Here is a 26702-nt window from a genome sequence, read left to right on the forward strand (position 1 = left end):
CAGAATTGACAAAAAATGTACAAAACAGAATACAAACATGTCTTTATTCTGTCTGATCAGGTGATAACAAGTAAAAGAAAGAAAACACAGAATCACAAAAATAAAACTTTCAGGCTGTGGCAATATAATGACATACCTCACTTTTAAAACTCTTTAAAAACTCTTTAAAAACAACAGAACTCATTCAAATTAATTTTTGACCACTTACCAAACATATCAAAGAAACAATTGACCTGAGTGAATTCCACCATAAAAATCGTAAAATGGCCGCCACGTGGCCCCGGCCGGCGGGGACTAACAAACATAGATAAGAACACAAAAGAGATAGTTACTAAGTTAGTCTGACGACTCACTTTGACTCTTCAGTTCACTGTAGTCAACTGTATCTACAGATCCACTTTGTTCCGTGTCACTTTGACTGTCAAGTTCACTCAGGTCAATTGTTTCTTTGCTATCAGTGGCTAAGTGGTCAAAAATTAATTTGAATGAGTGCTCATATAAGTCAAGTGTTTCATAAATCTATTATAAATCAAGTGAAAATTTTTTATAGGGGGGGGGGGTCACATTTTACAATTGATGGATTTAGGGGGGGGGGGGTCAAATTTTAGAAAAGTAATTTTTAGGGGGGGGTGCTTTTTACATTTAATTCATACCTCAAATTCCACCCCCCCCCTCCCCGTAAAAAACGAATGCTCCCTAATTATCAATGCATTGGCAGCGGTGAGATGGATTCCTTACCATCGATTCTTGACTATTTTTTTCATTTCAGTGACAGCACTGTAGCCATATTTGTTTTTAATATTTCGACTGGGAGGTCACATAAATTGAGGGAGGGACGAATTTTACGCAATAGTCCGGGCTTCCCTGGCCATCCCCTTGTAATTATGAATGCTCTGATCCCTCAAGACGACAACGGCAACACTGCAACAGATCTTATAATCGGTACTCTCCCGGGGTACTACTACTACTACTACTACTACTACTACTACTACTACTACTACTACTACATGTAGTCGTATGATTGAAACACCGCTAGTACTGAGCCTTGTCACTGGGGAGGATTAATACCAACAGCGCCTTCTACCGTAAAAGAACGACCATGTTGCAGGGTCATGACCTCGAGTAGTTACACAAATAAACAAAACACCATGCCAACATGATTCCATTCATGAAGTCTTGACCCCAGACCTACAGTACTACTGGTACTGTACTATTGACATAAAGCTGTATCAATACCAAACAAAACACTGTAGAACACCGCTTTGATCCAGAAATTCAAATACTACATATCAAGATCACATTGACACTGGAGTATATTATTTTTAGTTACCGTGAAGGCTACAATGGCGGTATATAAGGGATCTCTCCTTGCACCTCCATGGTGTTACAGATATGAACAGAGCAGTGTATTACATGTATATTCGTTCATTGTCGGTCCAGTAGAATTACTTCGAGTCAGTTTGTACGACGATAACTTATTAATTTCCACATATTCAATATCACTCTCTGAATTTGTTAATTTTTCGCTGCCAAAACATTAGTCCTGCTTGCATGCGGAGCCTGAGTAATCCGGGACTCGATTCTGACAAGTCAGTAATAGTCTAATACAGACTCGTGCACCGTCATGTAAGCAGGACTACCAAAACATTAGATATTGAAAGATATCATGATAAACTTGATTTAAAACAATATTAAAATATATACATACCACTAGATATTAGAAGTAACACTCTCCTCTGATTTGTATCCGTATTCATGTTGTATATGCTGAAAGTTCGCGTGTTGTTATGGACGCTCTCTTGAGATTTCTTTGCCGCGCCCATAACAACAATTAACCAATAGCATTTTTAAATGTGATAGATATAAATGACCTGTTAATCATCACATGCATAATACTTGTTACTACAACGGAGGGTGGGGGCCATAGTAGGGCCTCCAATGAAAACAGGACATGTATTCTTGTGTATGGGTGGATACATAGAATATAGCGTTCAAATGTGAATGCTCCATATTGCTTGTATGCATAGTGTCTGGGGAATACACTTATTCGTAGCGTTATTCGGCAGTTCATATCAAGTTTCCGATTTGTATTTTCAGTGTGTCACCATACCATGGCATAAAAACTGTCAACGATGTTTATTTAATTGAAAATCAAACATGTATGAAATATGTAGTTTTCTAAATATAATCTCTGTGTGATAGAACAGCACTTTTTTACTCTCTGTATTACCATGTGCGAAAACCAAACAGAAAATTGTGGCAACAAAAGTAGGTGTTCAACATTGATGTAAAAAAAATCCGGATATCTCAAAGAAACAAAGAAAAAAAAAGTTGCCAGCATAGGCGAAGGAGAAAAAAAATAATTCTCAGGCAAGCAGGTGGGAAAAAAAATAATGACTCTCCACCAATCTTCCAAGCCCTCCCCAGGATATCGAATGGTCTACCCCTAACGGTGGGGAGGCGTCTTCCCGAGTAATGGCTCACCCACCACATGTGTCCAATGTTTATGTTTACGGCCTTAATCACGGAACGCACTCTTTCTCCGAAAAAAAAAACACCCCTAGCAAATGATATGGACGTTTGATTGCGTGGCACATTCCCGGCTTCACAATTTTGGGAGCAACCTTCTTCAAATATCCCACCGATCAAAAGGAACAAAACATAAAACAATATTCTTCATGTATCTGCCAACCTCAAGGTGGCGGGCTTCGATATACACTCGACTGTTAGCAAACCAGTGGAAACCTTTGACCCGTGTAGGGCCTTATATGGAAACGAACGACCAACTCCATGAAAAGTCTAGATACTGGATTTCTGAGCCATGATGACAGTAAGTATTGCTTGCTTAGTAATTGATAATTCAGAAATGAAACAATTGAACTGTTTATATTTGCAATATGTGTTTTTTCTAATCTCTAGAGAATTGTCCTCGGAAATCGCAACTAGAACAAGTTTTGGAGGAAAAGGAGCAGCCCACAAATATCAAGAATCGCTGAAGAATGGCGTATAAGAAGATAGCAAGAAATAAAGAAAATTCAACTTCATCCAGTTTTCTTCTGAGTGAAAGTCAAATTGGAGGTTTGCTGTTATACCAGAAATTGAATCAAAAGATCTCCATTGTCATTCTAACCTGTTATGTTTTTAATTCTATTCAACAGGATCATTAAGACAAAGAAATTTTATAGTTACCTACCTTTAACCACTGTTGATTAGGATTGCGCCAAACTGCATTAGAATACAAGCTCATTAATCACACTTGAAGAGAAGGGCATAGACAAAAATATAACAACATTTTAATAGAAACAGAGGATGTGGGTCTATCTCCAGTTACAAGGTTGCTCATTTGAGCAAAAAAGTACACCAAAGAATTGGCTCACTCAAATTAAATTAAAAGAAAGACAAACAAAAAGTCCAAAAACAAAAAATAAAGCTAGTTATATATATTTACCTAACCAATACTGAATAATTATTTATAGTTATAGGACAACTTCATGTCGGTTAGGGATGAACTATGTGATATGGGGGGGGGGTTTAGAGTGTAAACTGTCGGCAAAGTCTGCCTTGTCAACGTAGTTTCAGCAGGAACTTTTTTTACTTGTTTCATCGATACAAACAGTTTCACTCTCTCTGTCATAAGTTCAGAGGCAATGCAACTTTCTCTCTTCGGGCCAAAAAAAAAACATTTTGTTTTCGGACCCCCCCCCCCCCGCCCTGCCAAAAATAAAATGGCTTTCCACGTAATGGATTTAACAGGACACTGTGGAGCAAACGTCTGTTATTTTAACGATGACATAATAACTTATGGTGATAACAAATCTGTTGTTAAATCGGGGCCAGAAGACATATTAGGGGGTGGAGGACTTTGGTGGAAAAATTGTCGGCAGATGAAGGAGAAAAAAATTGATCCCGTAATGGCTTGAGATAAAAAAATTGTTCCAACAGACACAAGTAAAAAAAAATGTTGCGAGGTATCATTCTAATATATCTGAATAAACAAAGTTATGGGACTTTGGCTCCTTTTATTTGTGTTCATGTTTGGTAAGTTATCGACTCTAATTACATTGTGTGTCTTTGCATGAAACTGGTCTTATTCTAACTTTATATCAGTAACCACAGATGAGTTCAAGTTGCAACGCACTGGTATATTTTTCGCGGATAATATTAAGTAGTTATACTATGCATTCGAGTTTCATGGGTTTCTCCAGTGCGTCGTTGTTATTGTCGAGCAGCGCACTATTGCGCAACCCCCGTACTCTTTATACCCACAAGTTATCTTGTTGATTAACTAAACAAATATTGAAACGCTCACAAATCGCTTCATAATGTTGTATTTTGGACTACCTTTAAAGATAATTATTTGTGTGTCGCAAGTTTATATCCTTTGTACTCGATGTATACAAGTCATTCATTAATCATCACCCCCAAAGCAATATAGTATACATACATCAACAACACTTATTTTCATCAATTAACAGTGCAACAAAATATCAGAGTGTTCCAATATTTCGACCAACAACAGCCATCTTCATCTGGGAATGAGGCAATGACCTACAAAAACGGTCATGACCTCAATCCTAAGGCGGTGTCAAATTAAAGTTAGAACCGCTTCCCCCTGGGTCTCCTCCCGTAGTGTATATCATGTTGACATCATTTACAACCCCACATTATAAGACAATTACAAATTGATGGGTGGTAGCCTTGATGGGTGGCTGCCAAAATAACAAACATTAAGGCTTGTATCTATTTTGGTAGCTTACACGTCAAATGCTGATAAGTAAATGCATGGATGACATCAACATAGGTAATTGGGCACCTCGATCGATTGTTTGCTTACCAAGAACTCCCTACTCCAGTGTACAGAAATTCATGGCTAATTTGAATAATATTATTTCTCTTATATTCAGAAACATCACGCGATGAAGAGGTAGTCATCTTGACTGTTCGTGACTTAATGGACATCAACTAAAACAGTTAGGACAAAAGCAACCTCGCTTTTATTCTACTTATCTTAAGGAATCTTAGATTACAGATTCAGGTATGACACTTTCAACAGAGTGATATTATATTCTTATCATTCTTTCACTGGCTCTTGGCTAGGGATACATAAATGTGTACCACGTACCCTGGCTTGCTTGATACTGGTATGGTATTTTGAAGATGAAATTTTGAAGAAGCAAGACTGAGTCCACATATCACTTTTAAATATAATACTCAGAAGTGCCCAGTCAGTTGCGTAGTTTAGATTTCAAGACATCGTTTGCATAATTAACAATATACACCGGATAATCCATGTATGGTGATAGCTCAGAATTTTGTATTCTGGTAATACGTGTAAGAATAACTATCTAAAGGCTTGCTTTGTACTCTCACGAAAGGCAGTCATGATTGCTGAAACGGTACTTATCTGCTTCAGTATATTCACTAACGCAGTTGGATTTTACACACAGACACACACACAAACACGTCCCTCCCCTGTCTGTTTGTCTCTGTCTCTGTCTAATTCTCTGTCTGTCTGTCTGTCTCTGTCCGTTTGTTTGTCTATCTGTCACTGTCTACATATGTAAGTCTGTCTGTCTGTCTGTTTGTTTGTCTATCTGTCACTGTCTGTCTCTGTCTGCCTGTCTGCCTCTGTCTGTCTGTCTGTTACCCTCCCTCCCTCTCCCCCCTCCCCCCTCTCTCTCTCTCCCCCTCTCCCTCTCTTGTACGACCGACATAACTTGAATGTGATCATAACTTGTAAATCCCATCAGTCATATATCATTCAAATGTGCAAATAACCATTCAAATGTACATGCATGTTTATTCTATATTCGATGTCATTTGTAAAAATAAAATTACAGCTCTCAGCGAAACAATTTGTCAACACAACATTGCGTACGTGATTTATACAGATTGTACCGGAGGTACCAGGTAAAGTGCCCTGTTCATACACCACCCTGTTGTCGAATGGTATAGACTATAAACATTATAACATATACATGAGAGATGAAACAAAATGGCTGATGAAATACGAACGGTAGACGTGTCACTACAAAGAGTACGTGTTTAAAATTGTAAAAGTTTCAACTCTTTCAGTTAGAATATATATATATATTTGTTTTATTTACATAAAAGTGAATTTCATAGTGACATACTCGTATTCATGTACTTTTATACAATGGTGCCCATTTTGTATTGGATTTAAGGGAACCTCTGTAACTTTTAATAATAATAGAATTTAAAAGTTTATATGATTTGTAAAACACAACTATTAAAATCAAAATGAAACGGAAATCTGAGTCTATGCCCATACAACTATGACAATACCTGACATGGGAAACTCATTTAAAACTTACATTTACGTTAGCTTTTTAAAGCTTGGAAATATTACCTCAAAGGCTCTGAATAACCTCAAATTGCCTAAATAGAAACAAACAACTCCTGATCTAGGGGAAAACCCAACTTAAGGACTCCCTCACCCCAGAGGTCACTCGTGCATCCAATCAACAATCAGATGCACCAACCTTTTTACTGTTATAATGGTATTAAACTTTTCTTAAATATTTTCATCCTATGCTAATGAGATGATATTATCTTTTAAAACATGTGCAATGTTTGCCAAGATAGTCTAAGATTGCCTTAAAACTCCAAATCTCCCCTACCAATGATACTACCATTAGATGTGCTATTATAATGATGCTATTTAACTTTTTAAGAACATATTTCAACCCTATGTAAGTCATAGAGAATAGTTTCTGATACCGTGTTGTAAAGCTTGGAGGTTATTGCTTGAAAGCGTCTGAATAGCCTAAAATTGGCTTTAAGAGTAAAAGAAACTTCCAGGGATTCTAGGGGGAGACCCCCTAGAACCCCTACATAAGGTGGACACATCCCAGTCTCAAGCTCTTTCCCCTACCTCTTACTAGATGCTATATTTCAACCCTATGTAGTTGCTTTTTACATGTTGGTGCTGTCTTGTAAAGCTTGGAAATTATTGTCTGAAAGTGTCTGAATAGTCTCAAAATTGACTTTTCAGAGTAAAAAACTTCCATGGCTTCTAGGGGGAGCCCCCTCGGACCCCATGATAGGTGTACATATTCCCTTCTCAAGCTTTCCCCATACCTTTCAATGTCAAGATGCAATTAAACTCTTTTTGGAATATATTTACACTGTGTAGTCAATAATTATAAATATGATAGTGCTAACCTGGGATCTTATAAAGTAGATGCCAGACAGTCGAGCAGTCCACACTGAGTCACGATCAAAAAATACCTGTTATGTGAATATAATATACTGGGGAGGGGGTCAGTGACTTTTTGTCGGCCCGATGGAACAATCCACCGACCCCCCCCCCCCCCCCTACACACACAGTATTACACAGGCTGGAAAAACTGCCCGGTCCCTTTAAAGGCAAGATTACGCCTTATGTTCAGAATTTCGCAGTAGTAGTACATGTAGTAATAGTCCAAGATAATGATACTCACCAAGTTCATAACTTGATGTCGATTAACGTGGCATAATTTAAGGACTAATCACGAATCTTGTTACATTCCTTGAATCTGTCGATATTTTTCTTAAACGGTGACGTATTAGGCTTAATATGTTGATATACATTATGCTGAACCCACATTGGCGTGTAGCGTTTTTAGATTGTTGTTTTCCTTGCCTATAGGGCTAAATATACGTTCTGACTACAATTAGCTACCTGGGAGGAGGTGTGTTATTTCTACTAGTATAGAGATTGATACATTTGTAGCAGATTCGTATGATATTTTCCTTAAGAAACAACAATCTAAGCAATAACACGTGCCCCTGTGGTTGTCCTCGTTCAAAAAGTAAATGTACTGAGTACAATGTATGACAGTGCATTTACTTTTTGACACCCATTTATCATAGAGGTAATGTGTTTGATGTTTGTATTTTTTTAGAATCGCCAAATTATACCATCATAATGGAATTGCTTGTCGATCTATGCCAACCCATTTATAACTATCTAGGCATTGAAAGGTCATTCTGCGTATTGGCTGCCAGTGAAGTCAAACACGTGTTTTGAATACATTGCTTGGTTCCTTTTAAATCCTAAGTTAGATGTGAACAAGAAACAGTTCAGAAGTATCATTGTCAGTAATTTGTTCAACGTTGTTTCGATTGTCTGTCGTCAACTGTAACAATGATATCATTTGTCACATCTTACATCTGCATATCAATCAGGCGTCAGTCAGTTCCCTGACAAGTAACCAGATGATAATGCTGCTGTCATGAAGTTTAAACGTGAGGCTAGGAAGGAGAAATAAGAGAATATTCGATAACGTTATCAATAACTGTGTAAACAGAAAGTAAATGTCGAGTGGTCTCCCCAGCTAAGGAAGCTTAGAATGCAATCAAAGGAATCCGTTAGATCTTGAATTTAATGTTTATGCAGTATGAAATTCCATATCATACATACGATAAATACAATGATATCCTTAATACATGCATACATTAATACATATATATTATTATCAATGATCAGAAAAAGATATCACAAATTCCATATGAAGGTTAGTGTCGAATGGACCTTTTTTTGTAATTTAAATTTGCACTTTTAACTATCATAATTTTTTTCCCTGTTCGATTTCTGATCGCTGCCGTCTAGCGTCTCTATGTATACAGTCACCGCATTATGCATACCCGCCAGAAACTGTGTATATCAATAGTACTAGTTGATAGTACTAGTTGAGGTGAGTTAAATGATAAACTGATCCAGTGAATCGAAGTTTGTAATTTAAATTTCGTCTTTATCCTCTTTCGTCTTGTTTCAGTCCTTATGAATGTCTTCAAAAGTCAGAAATAATCAAATCCTTCGGAAGAAAACTCTACCGCAGTGTAAGCGCCTGTATATATATGTTCATATTTTTGCTGTGGTGTTCCATTCTTTTCCATAAAATCATTTAGTTATTTTGCCTTTGCTTGTTTGTTTTTCGGACTGATGGACATGCTGCTCTTCTGGCTATCTTTGTCCCTCTCTCGTCTGTCTCCGTCTGTCCCCCAAATTTAAAAATAGTAAGTCTTAGTATAGTTCAGAAAAATACAGAAAACATATGGGGGTCGATGAACCTCTGAAACGGTGGTCTGAGATGGCAGGCGATACCATTTTGCAACGAGGTAGTTCCATATTAAAAGCTTCAGTGTCTAAAGTCAGGGTTCTGCTTTGCAATTACATTGTATTATACAAAAAAATGTTAATGAGAGTCATGTTAATATAACCTGTGCCACAAAATATACAGAGCGATTTCAAAAGAAAATAATGTACTACATAAAGATTTCTGTTCCATCACAGCCAATAATTGCGCCCCCAACATTATCCAATGAATCATGAATGCGACTTGTTCACCAGGACTTTTACAAGTAGAGAGGTATATACTACACTAATAATCAGATGTCAAGTTCCGAGATACAGTATATTTTCTACTCTCATCGGAGAGGGGATGGGGGTAGGTCGAAAGCAACTAGTTTTACAAAATTAATTGTAAATATCGGGTACAGTGCGGTTTGACGACCTTCATAAGTTGCAACAGTTGTCTAGTCTCTATTTGATTTATTTTTTATTCATTTAATTCATTAAAAATCGTTTTATGAATTAAAAATCCAAAATAAATACCCAATCCTCATCCACATGGCCACTTTAAAGCGTAATATCTCTCTCTCTCTCTCTCTCTCTCTCTCTCTCTCTCTCTCTCTCTCTCTCTCTCTCTCTCTCTCTCTTTTTAAGGGGAGAATAAAATAATTTGGGTGCTCAAATTTTACATACTGACCATCTCAGTCTGTAATAATCAAATTATTATTGTTTTAATTAATGCATGTACTATATTTTGTACAACACAAAACATCAGCAAAACAACAATAACGACACACAATTTAAAAACGTGACCAACCCAGAGGACGGAAACTTTGCTCTTTAGGTATGAAGGTTTTGTTGGCTTTTTCACGACGGTTTGAATTAATTTTCATAGAACTTTAATTAGCTGTGAAATTGTATTACATAAATGTATCTTCAGAAGAAAGCATAGTAAAATAGACAACCGCAACAACAACAACAACAACAACAACAACAACAACATCAACATCAACAACAACAACAACGAATTCACTGTTCAAATTTAAATACAATGATAATTTTTTTAAATCTGTCCAAATATATAAAGCGAGAGAGGTGCTTGGACACGATTCAAGAGATATTTCCAACTTGCTAATTGCAGTTGAAATATCAAGTTATTCCTAAAGGTCCAGTTACACGGCGCGACGCATGAAGCAATTATTCGCATGCGACAAGGCTAGCACCTGCAAGTACATGAAGCAACTACATGTAGTTGCTTGGCGCGTCGCAAGGTCTGTCGCAAGGCAAACTGTTGCACATGCGTAGACATATAAATGCCACAGGTCAATAAGGGTCAAGTCTTCTAGTGGCAGGAACTTGGAAGAAATGTGTACAATGGATAATATTTACCAATAAAATTCTGGAAACTTGTAGAGGTATCGATACATTCAATTCCAAGGTCATTTACGGCGAGGTTGATCTTTCTGACACCGCTAGTTGCATTCAAGTTTAATAGAAAAAAAAAAAGATATTCAACGGGGAGCACTACATGATTTAATAGGTCTACGTTGAATATCAGTGTCAGTGGTAATCGTGGTGATAAATCGAAATTATATCAAAAATACTTGCCGAAATAGAGCATTTTATACTAAAAGTATGGCCTTAAACATTGAACGCCATTTGGGACGAGGCCCGCGATTTTATGACAGTCCAATCACACAGGAAGCATACTGAGTGACCCGATGACATTTACAAAGACTTCTGACATTTGACATCTACACACACCATTTGTTCACGTTTACACAAAATGCAATGGAAACCTCGATAGGACTGGCAGCCATGAAACTATACATCCGTATTTTAGCTGCAGCCATACCAGAATGAAGTAAAATGTTAGCAGTTCGCAAATAACGCACACCAACATGGAATGTAGGAGAAATCGAATTGCTGTCATCGGAGCTGGTATATGTGGTTTGACTGCAATTAAAAGCTGCGTTGAAGAGGGTCTTGAACCCGTGTGTTTTGAAAGACATGATGGCCTCGGTAAGTAGAACTACACTGTCTGTATAGCCAGAGGGTGGTTTATCGCTAATATGTTATCCCAGTATATTGAAAGCAAACTGGAAAAAAATATAAAAATTAAGGTGTTTTGGTTTTCTTAGTGGCCCCGGAATATGATTATGAATAACTTTTATTGATTGTTCACGTGATTACTGCGAATGATGTGAAATATAACTGTAACTAGTCCACAGGTAGCTGCAATAATTGTAGCGTTTGCTGTGATTTTGAGGGCTTCTTCGTATGTTTTTGTGCCTTTTTGCGTTCCGATGTTTCGGGTTGAACATCGGAACTAAAAATGGCACAAAAAGACGAAAAACCATCAAAATCACAGCAAACGCTACAGTTATTGCAGCTAGCCCACAGGCACTTGTTTCCCCTAGGTACGTATCAGACTATTTCTATCAGAATACAATAAAATGTCGATAACATTGTCGTATTTAGCCAACTGTATGCGAAAGGGGTACTCTGAATTATTTCGCGGTGAAGGACTTGCGCGATCACGGAAACAAGTGTAATTGTGTGTGGTCAAAATATGGAAAATAGACCCAATCTGATTAAAATCTGATGTTAGATAGGCTGTTTTTCCTGTATTTACCTTTATTCCATCGTTATTGCGTCTTTTACGTTAGTTTTTTTTTCCTGGGCGAAAGGCGTTCGCCCAGGAAAAAAAAACTAACGTAAAAGACGCAATAACGATGGAATAAAGGTAAATACAGGAAAAACAGCCTATCTAACATCAGATTTTAATCAGATTGAAAATAGACCTAGCCTCGCCTAGCCTAGGCGCGGCCTAGGCGCCTAGGAAGAAAATTTCGCGACAATGTATCAATAATTAGTGTACAGTGAGGGTGCGCCGCGCCGCGCCACTCAACAAAATCTTGACAATTTTTCGGCCCGTGGTGGGACAGAAGGAAGTTCAACACGCACATGCCATATCCCGGGTATGTAGGGGATCACGAAAGCCGAGTGAAGTCGAAGATGGCAAGCTTTCCTGTGCTGAGAATAGGAGGCGTGGCGGGCATTTCAACAACATTTTTGACAGTCAACTAACTTTCATTGGGACTTGACGAATCACAGATATAGAGCTAAATCTCTTGCATAAATCGTGAAATTCTTTACGGAAGGCATTCAGTTTAAATCTGGTATTGTATTCTGATAGAAACACTTTGATACATATCTCTGGAAACAATTGGCTGTGAACTAGCCTAACGCTGCTGCTCTGTTTCCACTATCTTAACGGAAATGTATCATAATCCAAATATCAGTTAAATAATGCCGAGCCTCCCCTTATACAAGAGTCTATGGGATAGCAGAAATCGTGAAGTAACACCGTAGTAAGCCAAAATACATGCAAGAAGTATGATCTCTTTAATACAATTTGAAGTGGATAGTGCATATGGCCATGGCCATGGGTCGATAGTAACACAGACAAGGACGTAATCATAAACCTTTTAAATTTACATTTTATGAAACTACTTTGACAGCTGACCTGAAGCGAACCTGCTCTAGCTGTAAACAAAGAGTTCTACAACTCAGTGTCGAGTAGTAAAACACGTACACAGTGCAGTTACTAGATTTTTAGCACAACTGGACTGAAGTTCAGTACTATATAGGCATGGTGAAACTCTGTGTGTGTGTGTGTGCGCGCGCGCGTGCGCCCCCAGTAATCCTGCTTGCATTCAGTAAAGTCGTCCCTTCCTTCTCTTTTCTTCTTTTTGTTGAGCAAAACGCGTGCACCGTCTGCAAGCAGGACTAGTGTCCCAGACGTGTGACAGACAGTGTATCATGTAAAACCACCCGACTTGTTTAGGTATTAACTGCCTGTTTGGTTCACTTAGGGCTGGGTATTTTTAACTGGGGAAGGGGGGGGGGGGTTCATTTTGGAAAACAACAAGTGTCATTTTGATACTGTGAACTGACTCCTAGATCTGGAACAGCTGTAATTTGTCAAAATTTTCTAGAGGGAGGGGGATACTTTATTACATGTTGATGTCTTTGTATGTAAAAAGTGAGCTTGTCAGAGTAATTTCCACAAATTTCCCGATTTCATCAAATTGCCAGAAATAATGATTATATACAAAAACCCTTATCCATTCTTTGTGTTGTTATCTATTGCAGGTGGTATGTGGTATTACACTGAAGAATTGAGACCAAATCAGGTTCTTGGGCTCTATCGATCTGTCATCTCAAATAACGAGAAAGAAATACTCCAGCTGTCTGACTTCCCTTTCCCATATGACATACCACCATATGTAACTCATGACAGGGTGTTTCAATATATCAAAGATTATGTCACTGAATTTGACCTTGAAAAGTACATACAGTATAACCGAAATGTAACTAAGGTACAGCAGTCAGCAGACTATTCTATCTCTGGTAGATGGGATATTAAGTATACTGATGGAAGTGACGATGTGAAGGCAGAGACATTTGATGGTGTCATGATGTGTTCGGGAGGATTTTCCAAGACATATACTCCTGAAATTCCAGGATATGATGAGTTTGAAGGAACCAAACAACATTCCAATGTATACAGGGAGCCAGACCCATATAGAGGGAAGACTATTATTGTAGTTGGTGAGTGAAATCCAACATTTGCTACCCCTACACACCATCATCAAGCTGTTTATTATATCCTCTGTCAAGTGAGAGACCTGTAGCTCAATTTCAGACAGCTCTGACTAGTTCATTATACATTTCTGTAATATCACGCAAGCCAGGTTGAATGCATTTGAACAAAAATATTGATTTTTCATCCTGGTCATTCTACATCACAACAACACACATCTATGTCATGGTTCTGTGGTCCTCAATATATTAGTCAAAATATTTCAAATTGTCCTTATTTTTCCAGATTTTTTATAAATTATGCTTGAGGAGTTATGATTATATTATTCTCCAACATTTTTCTTCGTTCAGCTGGAATTACTTCTAACCTAAGTGGTTTGTCATTACTTGTCTTTTGACTCGTAGTGACAAGGCCCCTTAGGTCATGAATGTTTTCTTTGCTGAGTGCAGAAAATGATTGGGAAGTATATAATTGTAGTTAATGTATTGATGTCAAATTGCTCCCCATACATATTATTTAGTTTAAAAATAGCATGACATTAAAGTGCACTTTTTGTAGTATTTTGATATTTTATCTAAAACATTAATAATTTCATACTTTGTCAGTTTAAAGGTTTCAAGGTGAGACTCTTTCACAAATGTGAAAGTGAGATAACTTTGCACAGAAAACAAGGCTCTCAGTGAAAAGAATGCATACAATGTTGATGTACTTTAACTCGTAATTCTGTAATATTAATGAAGGGCAATATACTACATATTCTTGTCTTTAAGGTGCATCCAGTACAGCAGGTGAACTTGCAGCAGAGCTTGGACATACAAACTACTGTAAGAAGGTGTGTTTCTTGAATCAAGTTTTATAGGACAATATACAAAATACTATTAAATTGAAATTTTGTTCCAAACACAGTTTTGAAACTTTTACCTGAAAGTTTTGACTGCATACTTCAGTCTTTGTCAACAGATTGACCCACTATTAAGAACATATGACCTAGGGACAAGTGGGTCTGATATGGGTTCATGGGGTTGATAGACTGAAGTGTGCGGTTGAAACAATATTCAAATTTATGTTTGGAGCAAATGTTTAATTTGATAAATTGGTTTACCAATACAAATGAATTTTCATTTGAAGATATCACAATATACGTGCCATTGCATTTTATGTTAACACAAGAATTAACTTTAATTCAATTAATCATGCATGCTTAGGAACACATACATGAAGATACATTTGGGGCAGTAAAATTGTTTTTGGTCTTGAAATCATGAAATTGTACTAGACACAGTCACACAGCATAATTAATTAACATTTTACTTTCACATCCATTCCAGGTATACATGAGTATACGCCGTGGTGTCAAGGCTTTCAGAAGATGTAATGTGGCCTCTTCCAGCAGAGCTACTATAACATTTCCTTCTTTGGCAAGCACATCTGCAAGTGATATCATTATACCAGATCCTAATAAATTTGGAAATGCAGTGAGTGTAATTTAGAAATGCAGAAGGTAGTTTTGAGAAATTCACAGTACCAGTCATTTAAGGATGTGACATAAGGAACTTGACATCAGACTGTTTCATCTTTGATTTAACCATAGACCCTACACATGTAGGCTGTATGATTTAACCACAGGCAAGTACTTGTCTGTGATTTAACACTCCAGTTTATCTTTGACAATATCATGCATGACACAAAAAGTTATTGTTTTGCAAAAGTCTGTGATATAAAAAGTTGAGAAATTATTAAGTGCTATTACCATAAAGATAATCACACAGTAAACAAAGTGGTATAATTGTGACAGTGCTTATGGAACAAATGTCCATTCCATTCTCGTTGAAGGCAGATTCCCTGTAAATAAATATTTCAATGACCTTTGAGGTCAAAAGTGAACATCAATTTTTGTCACATTCCATGCATATTATAGAATTGTGTCCTGTATTCAAACAGCGTGAAAATATTACACTTTGCAGGAAACATAACCTTACCATATTAGACCTATATGGGAATTAAATTTTTGACAATCTGCAACTTATTTCAAATATTAATACAATAATTTTATTCATTCCTTTCAGGTAGGATATTCCGGGAAATCTATGGGTGGAATGGTGAATGACGACATCGCTGATAGGATTGCTTCTGGTCAGGTGACAGTTATCCCAGAAATCAAGAAATTTACCAAAACAGGTGTTGTGTTAGCAGGTGGATATGAGATTGATGGTATTGATGCTGTTATCTTTGGTACTGGATATTTGATAGACTATCCTACTCTTGAGGATTCTATAGTCTTTGGTAAGTTATTGATTTATTTCTGTTAATCAAAGACGTTTGAGTGAGTGAATGGGTGAATGAAAGGATGAATGGAAGGGTGAATGAATGAATGAATGAATGAATGAATGAAAGGGTGAATGAATGAATGAATGGAAGGATGAATGAATGAAAGGGTGAATGAATGAATGAATGAATGAATGAATGAAAGGGTGAATGAATGAATGAATGAAAGGATGAATGAATGAATGAATGAAAAAATGAATGAATGCATGAAAGGGTGAATGAATGAATGAATGAAAGGGTGGATGAATGAATGAAAGGGTGAATGAATGAATGAATGAATGAATGAATGAATGAATGAATGAAAGGATGAATGAATGAATGAATGAATGGATGAAAGGATTAATGAATGAATGAATGAATGGGTTGGTGAATGAATGAATGAATGAACGAATGAATGAATGAATGAATGAATGAATGAATGAATGAATGAATGAATGAATGAATGAAAAAATAAATAAATGAATGAAAGGGTGAATGAATGAATGAATGAATGAATGAATGGAAGGATGAATGAATGAAAGGGTGAATAAATGAATGAATGAATGAAAGGGTAAATGAATGAAAGGGTGAATGAAGGAAAGGATGAATGAGTGAATGAATGGATGGATGAAAGGATTAATGAATGAATGGGTTGGTGAATGAATGAGTGAATGAATGAATGAATAAATGAATGAAAGGGTGAATGAATGAAAGGATTAATGAAAGGATTAATGAATGAATGGGTGGGTGAATGAATGAGTGAATGAATGAATGAGTGAATGAATGAATGAAAGGGTGAATGAATGAATGAATGAATGAATGAATGAAAGGGTAAGTGAATGAATGAAAGGGTGAATGAATGAATGAATGAATGAATGAATGAATGAATGAAAGGGTGAATGAATGAATGAATGAATGAATGAATGAATGAAAGGATTAATGAATGAATGGGTGGGTGAATGAATGAATGGGTGAATGAATGAATGAGTGAATGAATGAATGAATGAGTGAATGAATGAATGAATGAAAGGATTAATGAATGAAAGGGTGAATGAATGAAAGGATGAATGAATGAATGAATGAATGAATGGATTGGTGAATGAATGCTTCGATGTTGTTTCAAACTTTTATCAGAAGAGGGTTTTGAAAAGACCATATTAAGTCTCTAGTTTGAGGTTCAGTGTTAATGACAGACACAGTAGGTAAAATATCTTTAATTCCTGAACATTTTATCAGGTTTTCCACCAAAATTTTTGTACAAGATATGTAAACCTTTAAGACTTTTACTAGATTTCATCCTCAGCTACAGTATGTGCTACTGTAACAGTGTTACATTATTTAGTTATGTTTGTCCTAAACTTGTGGTTTGTAATGTTGTTTTGAAACTTATATTTAAAACAGCTAATTGTTCATAAACATTCACTTGTGGAGATATACAATGACAAATTCTCAAAAACTCTACACTTTCAGTATAAGCTCATACTTGCTCGGACTTGGTCATGCAATCTTGTAATGCCAAGCAAATGTTTTTTTCCCTGGCATAGATGACACTGACCAATTAAAGTTATACAAGTATATATTACCAGTAGACTTGGAGCATCATACATTGACATTGGTTGGGGTGATGCAAGCATTTCTACCAACTACCTGGGATACTTTTGAATTACAAGCAAGATGGAGTGCCTGTCTTTTCAGTGGACGTGTATCAGTTCCTGAGAAAGCTATCATGTGGAAAAATATAGTAAACAGACAGCGCTACAGTAGATTTCCAAAGAAGGTAAGTTTCTTTCACATAAAAACAAAAAATTATGAACCGTGTACTTACCTATGCATGCAAGCATGCTTACATACAAATCATATACACATACGTACACATGTATGTATTGTACACACCTACATACTTGGCCTGATATCATGAAGGTCAACATGAATTAACCTTAGTGTAGCGACCTTTTTATGAGTCCACTAAGAACCATGCTATCATATCATATCATATCATATCATATCATATCATATCATATCATATCATATATCATATCATATCATATCATATCATATCATATCATATCACGTCATGTCTATCATATCATATCATATATCATCATATCATATAATATATCATATCATATCAAATCACATATATCATACTTCACATATAATATATCATATTGTCTCTCATATGATAACATAATACATGGCATGATATATGGTGTGATATGATTTGATTTGATATACATGTAATATATGATGCGATATGGTATATGATATGAGAATGTATATGATATGATGTTATCGTGTGATATGATATATGATAAATGATATGATATGAGACATGATGTGATGTGATGTGATGTGATGTGATATATAACATATATAACATCAGACAATATAAAATCACATCACATCACATTGCATCACATCACATCACATCACATCACACCACATCACATTACATCAGATCACTAAAATGTAAGTTACATGTGAAATGTAAAAAAATAGTAACATTACATGACAACATGATATATATTAATGACTGGCAACTTTTATCCCTGCAGACTCCCGGTTGTACTGTTTACCAAGACGAATTAGCACAAGATATTGGTGCATTACCAAATGTTTGGAAACTACTCTTCACTGATCCAAAGTTGGCATACATTTTCTTCTTTGGACGTGTAATTGCGTCATGCTATCGCTTACAGGGTCCAGCAGCATGGGATGGTGCTAGGAGTGATATGTTAACAGTTTGGAAAAGTACCAAACCACAATATAAACCACCAGCAATCTTCAAGAATCCGATTTTCAAATACTCGAAATTCTTGACGAAAGGTTTTATTTTTGCAATATTTATTGTAGGAATTGCATACATGAGTCAGAATTGGTGGAATCAGTATTTGTATTAAACATTTTATGAAAATTAATCAACACCAAACCACTAGCAAACTTATTTCAGGACAAGTTCAGTAATGTGTCAACATGTTGTAATACTTCACCGTTCGTATTTCAATTGGAAACACTTAGAATAACATGAAGGATGGTACTTTCTCTATAGGAAAATGTGGATGGATTCTCCTTGAGCATGTCACTTTGTGACAACTTAACAAACAGTGCCATCTAACATAGCATGACCAAGACTGACAGTTTGCAGTCAAAAGCTCTCAGCTTACAAAATTATGTTATGTGTGTTGGTTAAAATTTTAGTACGTCAAGAACGCAATTTTCGAATACTCTGAAATATTGAAAGGTTTTATATTTTGTAGCTATTGCTTATGTTGGTCAGAATCGGTGAAATCAGTACATACTAGACAGATGATTTCAGCGTTCTAAATAACCCAGGAACATGTATCTGGTATCATTTCAAGATTTGTATACACACTGTGGAGAGTAGTGTATAATGGTCATGATGATTTAATGAAGAGAGAGAGAGAATTATTACACGGATTACTGTAGCATTAGGAAAACACACACTATAAATAAAGTAATGCAGCGACAAACGCCTTACAGTGAGTAAAATCAAATCAAGGAGAAGGCTCCATATGTTTTACAGTATTAACAGTATTCCACAAATGCTGCCCTTCTTTATGTTTTCCATTGTTTATTCATTTGGTGGCAAGGAGGAAGGTAAGTGCCCAATGTATGATCATAGAGCACAAGTAGTGTATGTAAATATTGGGTCTTCTCCCTGATTAGATTGCAGTGAATTCTAATATGTTGCCAATGACAATGCACATCTACAGAATCTTTTGCACCATTATGTAATAAAATTGGTATCACACAGGCATTCTTATATGAGACATGATATTCTGAGTGATCATGAACACAAATTTGACATGTTCTAATAGTAAGTGGCAGAGAAGTTGGTTTATTTTATAGTGTTTCGGAAAGTAGTTTAAGTGATTTTTAAAAATTGTACAGTTTGAATTCTACTTTTTTTTTATCCCAAACTCAAACACAAACCAGAAAATCATATGTTAAATTTTCGACTGCACACTTCAGTGTTTGGATCTGTTGACAAAGACTGACGTGTACAGTCGAAAATGTCATGTACAATTTTCAAGTTCAATTCCATATTATGGTTTACCAATACAGGTGAATTTTCATTTGTACAGTTGTACATTGCATTTGATAATAGATAGTTATGCTAGTTATTCATGTTGTGTTAACATACATAGATACTCCTGCAAGTAGTGAGATCATTCATAACATTTCTGGGGGGGGGTGCGTTCTTAGCAATATCCTATACCAATATGCCAGCAGGGCAGTATCTTATGGTGATTACAACTGTTCCTGTCGTTTTGTTATTTGATGCATAGAATATGTGTGATCTTGGACATGTACAGTAACAGTAGTGTGTAATGAACCTTTGTAAATACTGCATTTTTCTATGACTTTGAATAATAAATAAATAATACTGAAATCAATCAAGCATTTTTCAGTTTCTTTTTTTAGCAGTAGATTTAAATAGCAAGCGATATCACACGAAAACAATATCTGATTAATATTTTGGATGTTCTTAAAGTGGCCATATGGATGAGGATTGGGTATTTATTTTGGATTTTTTTTTATTTATCAAACAATTTTGTCATGGCTTCCTACTTGAAAAATCAATGTGCTAGACGAAGTCTGTGTTTGTAACTCAATAAATTGCAAAGATCTACAAAATGTGTAAAGAGTTTGTTATTGTACGTACAATAACAAGTCTTTTGCCATTTATTGAGTTACAAACAAGTACTTGCCATATGTTGATTCATATTGATTTTGCAAGTAGGAAACCATGATAAAATTATTTTATGAAATAAAAAATCAAAAGTAAATACCCAATCCTCATCCACATGGCCACTTTAATAGCACATGCCTGTGAGGGTTTTGTTCTGAAAATGTAACCCAATGGGCCTCGGTTTGCTTGTTCAATGTTCCTATATATTTCTGTTGTGTTGGAGAAAACTTTATGAATGATCAAGTCCGTATACAAACACATACAACATGTGAACCATTGCACAAACCTGGATTTTTTAAAGTGCATTTTAATAGACAAAAAGAATACAAAATACACAAAGTTTGTAGAATATAAATTAAGTTAAAAATACGAAAGAGATTATAAGCTATGCTTTTGGTCTCTCGACCAGTTTTCGGTTTTCATGTTTAAAAAAAGAAAGATAGGTACATGTACTTGTGTTGATGCAGCAGTTCTGATAAAGTATGCGACAAAGTTTATGACATTTTCTAGTTATGTGGCAAAACAGGAAATTGTTTGCTGACTATACTAATTATTCGGCAATTCTCACCAATGTCTTTATCACATTCTGGATCAACCATGAAGGATGGTTATTTGGGTTTGAATCCTTTCTTTTCAGCCTAAATTTGCAAAAAAAAGAAGAAAATTTATGATCAAAACAAAATCTTATCAATGTACCAGTTATACCAAATGGCCGGTCAGATCATATGTTACTGCTGACGGTGTGTCTTAGATGTGTAAAGAGGCCTGTGGTTATACGACGGTTAAATAGAATAATTTCAGAGTTAATTTCGGGTACAATTTTGAAAATACTTTAGTTTGCCTAGTATCTAAAAAAAGTATATTGGTATTTAATTTCACTGATTTGTGAATCAACCAACTACTAACTAGATGACAGAGTAGATTTCTGGTACAATTTTGGAAATACTAGCTAGTGTCTGAAAAAGTATATATTGGTATTTGATTTCATTGTTTTGTGAATCAATCAACTACTAACTAGATGACTTATTTTGAAAACATGGGAGGAAAAGAGTATTTTTTTATATATCATGGAATGTTATGCTGCAGTGTCGACACGTTCGATTCCACATACACTTCACAAACTTTTTCAATAATGAAGTTTGTTAATAGACACAGTATTCGAAATTTAGCTAAGTTAAAACGTGTTTTTTTGTTGTTGTTTTTTTTTTTTTATAAATTCGGATATTAACCTCTTTCTTCCGTACTTTTCTGGTTCCCATTTAAATGACAACCATGCAATGTACTCATATATACATCGTGATATAGCGTAAATTGTTAAACATTTTGAAGTCGAATATCTACACTGACGTTGTACAAATGACCCAGTAATGAGAACAGACTTTGATGATGTTGTTTTATCATGATAGTCCAAGTTATTTTCAAATGAAACAAAAAACTCTAGATCTTACCTCAGTACGCAATGCTCTCAGACAATCCAATACCTGTTTGCAATAGGAGAGAGAAGAAGAGGGATTTCAGAAGTCGTTATTATATGTACTGTAAGAAGAGTGCCATTGGCAAACATAAATAATTATGCAAATAAGCTTGCAAATATGCAAATCACAATATCGGAAAATGGAAGACAAAGATACTATATTTAAATTGTCATTATCAACAGTAGTCTTTACGACTTTGACCGTGAAGAAAATCCTTAGCTTTTACTGAACGCAAAAAGTACTAGTTCCGCTGAACTATTTCCATGGCCCATATCAGATTGTCTATTTCTTTTGTATTAATTTTGTTTATTTGTATCATATGTTTCTTTGAAAGTGTGGCTTATTTTTGTTATCTGGTGAAATGAATTTCATTAAAAAAATGTCATTCATTTAATTCAAATTTCATACCGCACGGTACATAAATAAATAGATAAATAAATAAATAAATAAATTAATTAATTAATTAATTAATAAATTAATAAATCAATGAATAAATAAATAAATAAAAATAGTAAATAAATAAATAAATAGTAAAGTTATTGTATTTAGGTGTCCTAGTGTGAAGCCAATCAGTACTCTAATGATTGGTCAAGTTTAGTTCATATTAGTTCCATAAGGTTAACCTGTGATCCTTTGATATGAAGAATAAAATTCGGCTGTACTTACTTACCTGGGGCATATTTTGTTGTTCGAATAGATCGACCGTTTGGAATGTGAACATTGATGGTACCCCGTACGCGGCAACCATTTCCAGAAAATATCCGATATTTTCCATCTGTAAAAGAATAAACGGACGCTACTTAATTAAACATATACTAGAAAGTAAAACATGGTATTTACCAAGCTTGACGTTATAGGAACAAATCAATACTTATTCTTCAAAATTACTTCTGTCCATTGTTGATACTTTGATAATTACATCAATTTGTTGGTATACTAATATTTATAAGGGGAGAGTTCCACGCTTCTTCAAGATGAGTTTATTATAGATTTTTATTTGAATCTAATAAATCGTGCAGTGGATTATACGCTAGACACTACGAATAATTGATCTTTTCTCACCAGCGGACAATTACATATACCAAGGCCAAGATTGAAGTTAGGGACCTGGTCCAACGTCAAACATCGAACGAAATATTATAATTATAGTAATAATAACAATTACTTAATTCATCATGAGAAACATGCAGTTTCTTTTGAATTTGACAGGAACTACATATTACATAGATTCCATTTACACAAATAATAAATCCGTGTAAAGTAGATATTACAATACATACAAATAAATAAATACACATAATTTGTACTGTATTGAGGACGAGTACCATTTCTTAGCAATTTGTCCGCTTTACGAGGACCTTCGTAAAGAAATGTTACCAAGGTGGTTTTGTTTAAACCCTTCCTATGATAAGTTCATTTCACTTTTGAATTCAGATAATATAACTTATCTAAATAATTTAGCTTCATTTATTTATTTTGCAATGAAAAATAGAGAGGAATCTCCCTCTATGAACTGAAACGCTTGTATTACTGTTTGCTCTTTGGGCCTGTGGCCTTATTGTTATGAAATAAACTGATTGATTGATTGAAATAAATACATTTAGCAGTGATTGTGTGTTATTAAAGAGTTGAACCGATCTTGGCACGAAACTGAACTTAAACCTGTTTGTATGTACATATATCTTCACACAACATCACTTTACCTGTTTAAAGGCCATTTTGCTTGAATTAATCTTCTTAACTGATCCTGGCTGTATAGTGTTTGCCAAGCTATAAATGAAGGTATGTACAGTAGTTGATTATACAATTGCACGCTACTTCTCCTTGTTATCAATATTGAAACAGCAAGTGCAAGATAATTCATCGAACAATTTGAACTTCAGCTTCAGTCTGTATGTATACTATTTAGGATATGAGTCTTAATTCAAATCAAAGAAAGAAGGCCTAGGGCTGTTGTAGATAACGAGTAACATATAAATATAAAATTTTAGAGTTCAGTTACCTTACAACGATAGACTTATACATTTGCATTTTTACAAACTTGTTTTTTAAATGCATCTTATACAGAATAAAACTGAGTTGTATTACTTCCATATACTTACTGACAAAGTTCAACACCGTCTTTTATGGCCTCGTGAAAGTTCTCTTCTCCAATGTCTTGTACGGATAGAGGACGTCCTGTACATCTCTCTATCCACTTTCGAATATCCTTTTCTGTCTCAATATCATACCTATCTCGTTTCTAAAATTAAAAAAATTAATAATCCAGGGTTGTCAGCTTGAGTACTTCTTTGTATTTGTCCATCTACTTTCTTAGTCAATTTAGTGTGATTGGCACATAAGGATCATTTACCATGGTGTAATGATGTCACTTTAATCAATAGACGGCCATTTGAACTCTCACCCACTCGTGGTTGTCAATGGAACTCTTCTTTTCTATCGTTAGATGGGGGGGGGAGTTTGAGAGAGAGAGAGAGAGAGAGAGAGAGAGAGAGAGAGAGAGAGAGAGAGAGAGAGAGAGAGAGAGAGAGAGAGAGAGAGAGAGAGAGAGAGAGAGAGAGAGAGAGAGAGAGAGAGAGAGAGAGAGAGAGAGAGAGAGAGAGAGAGAGAGAGAGAGAGAGCTTCTACATCGCCTCTTTCAATGCAATGCAACTATATACTGTATAAAACACATACATTCTCCGGCACTGCGACGTCATTGCGTCGACTGCCACACCTAAATAACCCCAGTGACCTTATTTAACTGCATTGTCGACACATTTGATTTAATCCTTTGGTTATATCTCTTTACTTATTCTGTGTTATTATATACTTTGTTCGATTACTTCAATCACGCAAAGGACAACATGTAATGTAACAGTTTAGTTTGCATTGAAAAAAATACTCAGACTGTCATATAATTGAATACATGTTGCTAATACGTATCATGTCGATGTCAAGTTGAACTGCCCTAAATCGTCTGAGGGCAAAGGAGGACAGACGTAGCTAGCACGCCACCATTGCAGGTGTCAAAGCCCTGCGACGTCTGCTTTGTCCTCGTCGCAGCCTTAGTACAAAACCCTCTATTAATATATTCATTTCTGCTGGTATAGTGTATATGGCATTGTGTCTGGTTATCACCCTATTGCTGTTTACTTTAAATACATCTGTTAAATTACAGGGCGTGTCCCTGTATTACATTATTATTTTTTTCTGTTTGTGAAATTTGTATAGATATTTTACAAAACGGCCGAACGATAAACCTATATACTATTCCCAGAATCAAGCACAAGTCAATAATTTCTCACACATCAGATTATAAACGTCACCATGGTAGATATATATTGCACATCATTGTCTTCGATTTAAAATGGCCTTCCCCAAATAAAAAAATATTTTGTGAAATAAACCTCACAAATGAATTAACATTAGAGATTTAAGAATAAAACACAACTAAATGATTACTAACAAACTGAGTTAATTTTGTCATACATGATAATTACCTGAAATTATCTGAGAGATAGTATTCCATTCCAAGGAGCACAATTGAAACGTTTAAGCTTTAAGTCATAACGTTGTCCATAGACGATGCTTTGCCTACTGGTATTCAATATTCTCTGATGTATGAACGGATGATAGGGAAACCTAATCATATTAACTAGTAGTATATATTTTGAACGATTTCAATCACTACATGTAGACTTCTCAACAAAAGTTAATTCCACCAATCAACACTGCGATAAATATATCAGATATTTCCAATATATTAACGCCGGACAGTCACCCACACTATTAGTTTGCGAAATTAATTTTCGTTGAATATTGACATTAGAAATGAAATTATATTTTTCCAATATCGTAAAAGGGTATTAAGGGAAAGTGTACTAATATCACTATAATCACTGGAGCTGTGTTACTAGATTGTATTGATGCATGTAATGTTTGTGAGAATTGGCATGAATGTCGTTATTGTGGGACTTTATTCAACATCATAAACATAATCCTAGATCCTCTGTGCTTTGAATAGAGGGTATAGCCAGGGAAAGATAGCCAGTATGATGTTTCCAACGATACCAGATTATTTAAACTAAATATAAAACCATGTTTAGCTTATTGAATATTATAACACCGGGCTTACCTTTGCGTCGAGTTCAGCTGTCAAGCCAAATCCACTTGGTCGCGTTGCCATGGTTAATGTGATTAAGATAGATATTGGAATAACTTTGGGAAAATCGGTTGATTGGGAGTGTCTAGTCAATGTAAGAGTCAGCAGCAATATGGACCTGTAGAGCTATGTACTTTACATATACCTAGACCTTTGGGTGACAGAAAGCCTGTTGATTGCATAGAAATCTACACCACTGACAGATGGTTTATGCAAATAGATTATAGGGTCATTCGGGGTCAGTACTCCAAACGCATGCTTTGTGAGAGTTAACAATGCATTGCTAACTTGCCAATCGACTCTTCAAAGCATGTCAAAGGAAAGGAACCTATCTACTTATCATTGTTTTAGTATCCCACAAGGAGCATAAGCCGAGCGTA

At 35.6% G+C, this 26702-nt stretch overlaps 2 protein-coding genes across 2 annotated transcripts; one reads left to right on the plus strand and one right to left on the minus strand.

Annotated features, from left to right (window-relative positions):
• The first annotated feature begins 10977 nt into the window (after positions 1–10977).
• On the plus strand, positions 10978–19731 carry LOC144441395 (flavin-containing monooxygenase 5-like). The gene is made up of 7 exons (XM_078130961.1): positions 10978–11098; positions 13235–13693; positions 14456–14517; positions 15014–15160; positions 15752–15968; positions 17534–17766; positions 18545–19731. Exons 1-7 carry the CDS (start codon positions 10978–10980, stop codon positions 18887–18889), a joined length of 1584 nt encoding a protein of 527 aa, XP_077987087.1. The 3' UTR covers positions 18890–19731.
• Positions 19732–21076: 1345 nt separating this feature from the next.
• Positions 21077–26416, minus strand: LOC144441493 (calponin-3-like). Its single transcript, XM_078131076.1, has 6 exons — positions 26296–26416; positions 24281–24420; positions 23882–23948; positions 22849–22953; positions 22152–22184; positions 21077–21341 (listed from the first exon to the last, which is right to left on the minus strand). Exons 1-6 carry the CDS (start codon positions 26344–26346, stop codon positions 21312–21314), a joined length of 426 nt encoding a protein of 141 aa, XP_077987202.1. The 5' UTR covers positions 26347–26416; the 3' UTR covers positions 21077–21311.
• Between the last annotated feature and the right edge of the window lie 286 nt (positions 26417–26702).

This window comes from Glandiceps talaboti, chromosome 10, assembly GCF_964340395.1.
Source record: "Glandiceps talaboti chromosome 10, keGlaTala1.1, whole genome shotgun sequence".
Taxonomy (NCBI): domain Eukaryota; kingdom Metazoa; phylum Hemichordata; class Enteropneusta; family Spengelidae; genus Glandiceps; species Glandiceps talaboti.

Bases quoted from the DNA above. Each gene is read 5' to 3' on its own strand.
- LOC144441395 (XM_078130961.1), top strand. From the start codon at position 10,978: ATGGAATGTAGGAGAAATCGAATTGCTGTCATCGGAGCTGGTATATGT. The intron at 14,518-15,013 runs GTGTGTTTCTTG...CATCCATTCCAG, and splicing joins ATACAAACTACTGTAAGAAG to GTATACATGAGTATACGCCG. The intron at 15,161-15,751 runs GTGAGTGTAATT...CATTCCTTTCAG, and splicing joins CTAATAAATTTGGAAATGCA to GTAGGATATTCCGGGAAATC.
- LOC144441493 (XM_078131076.1), bottom strand. From the start codon at position 26,346: ATGGCAACGCGACCAAGTGGATTTGGCTTGACAGCTGAACTCGACGCA. The intron at 24,421-26,295 runs GTAAGCCCGGTG...TTTTAATTTTAG, and splicing joins CAGCTGAACTCGACGCAAAG to AAACGAGATAGGTATGATAT. The intron at 23,949-24,280 runs GTAAGTATATGG...CTTCATTTATAG, and splicing joins GACGGTGTTGAACTTTGTCA to CTTGGCAAACACTATACAGC.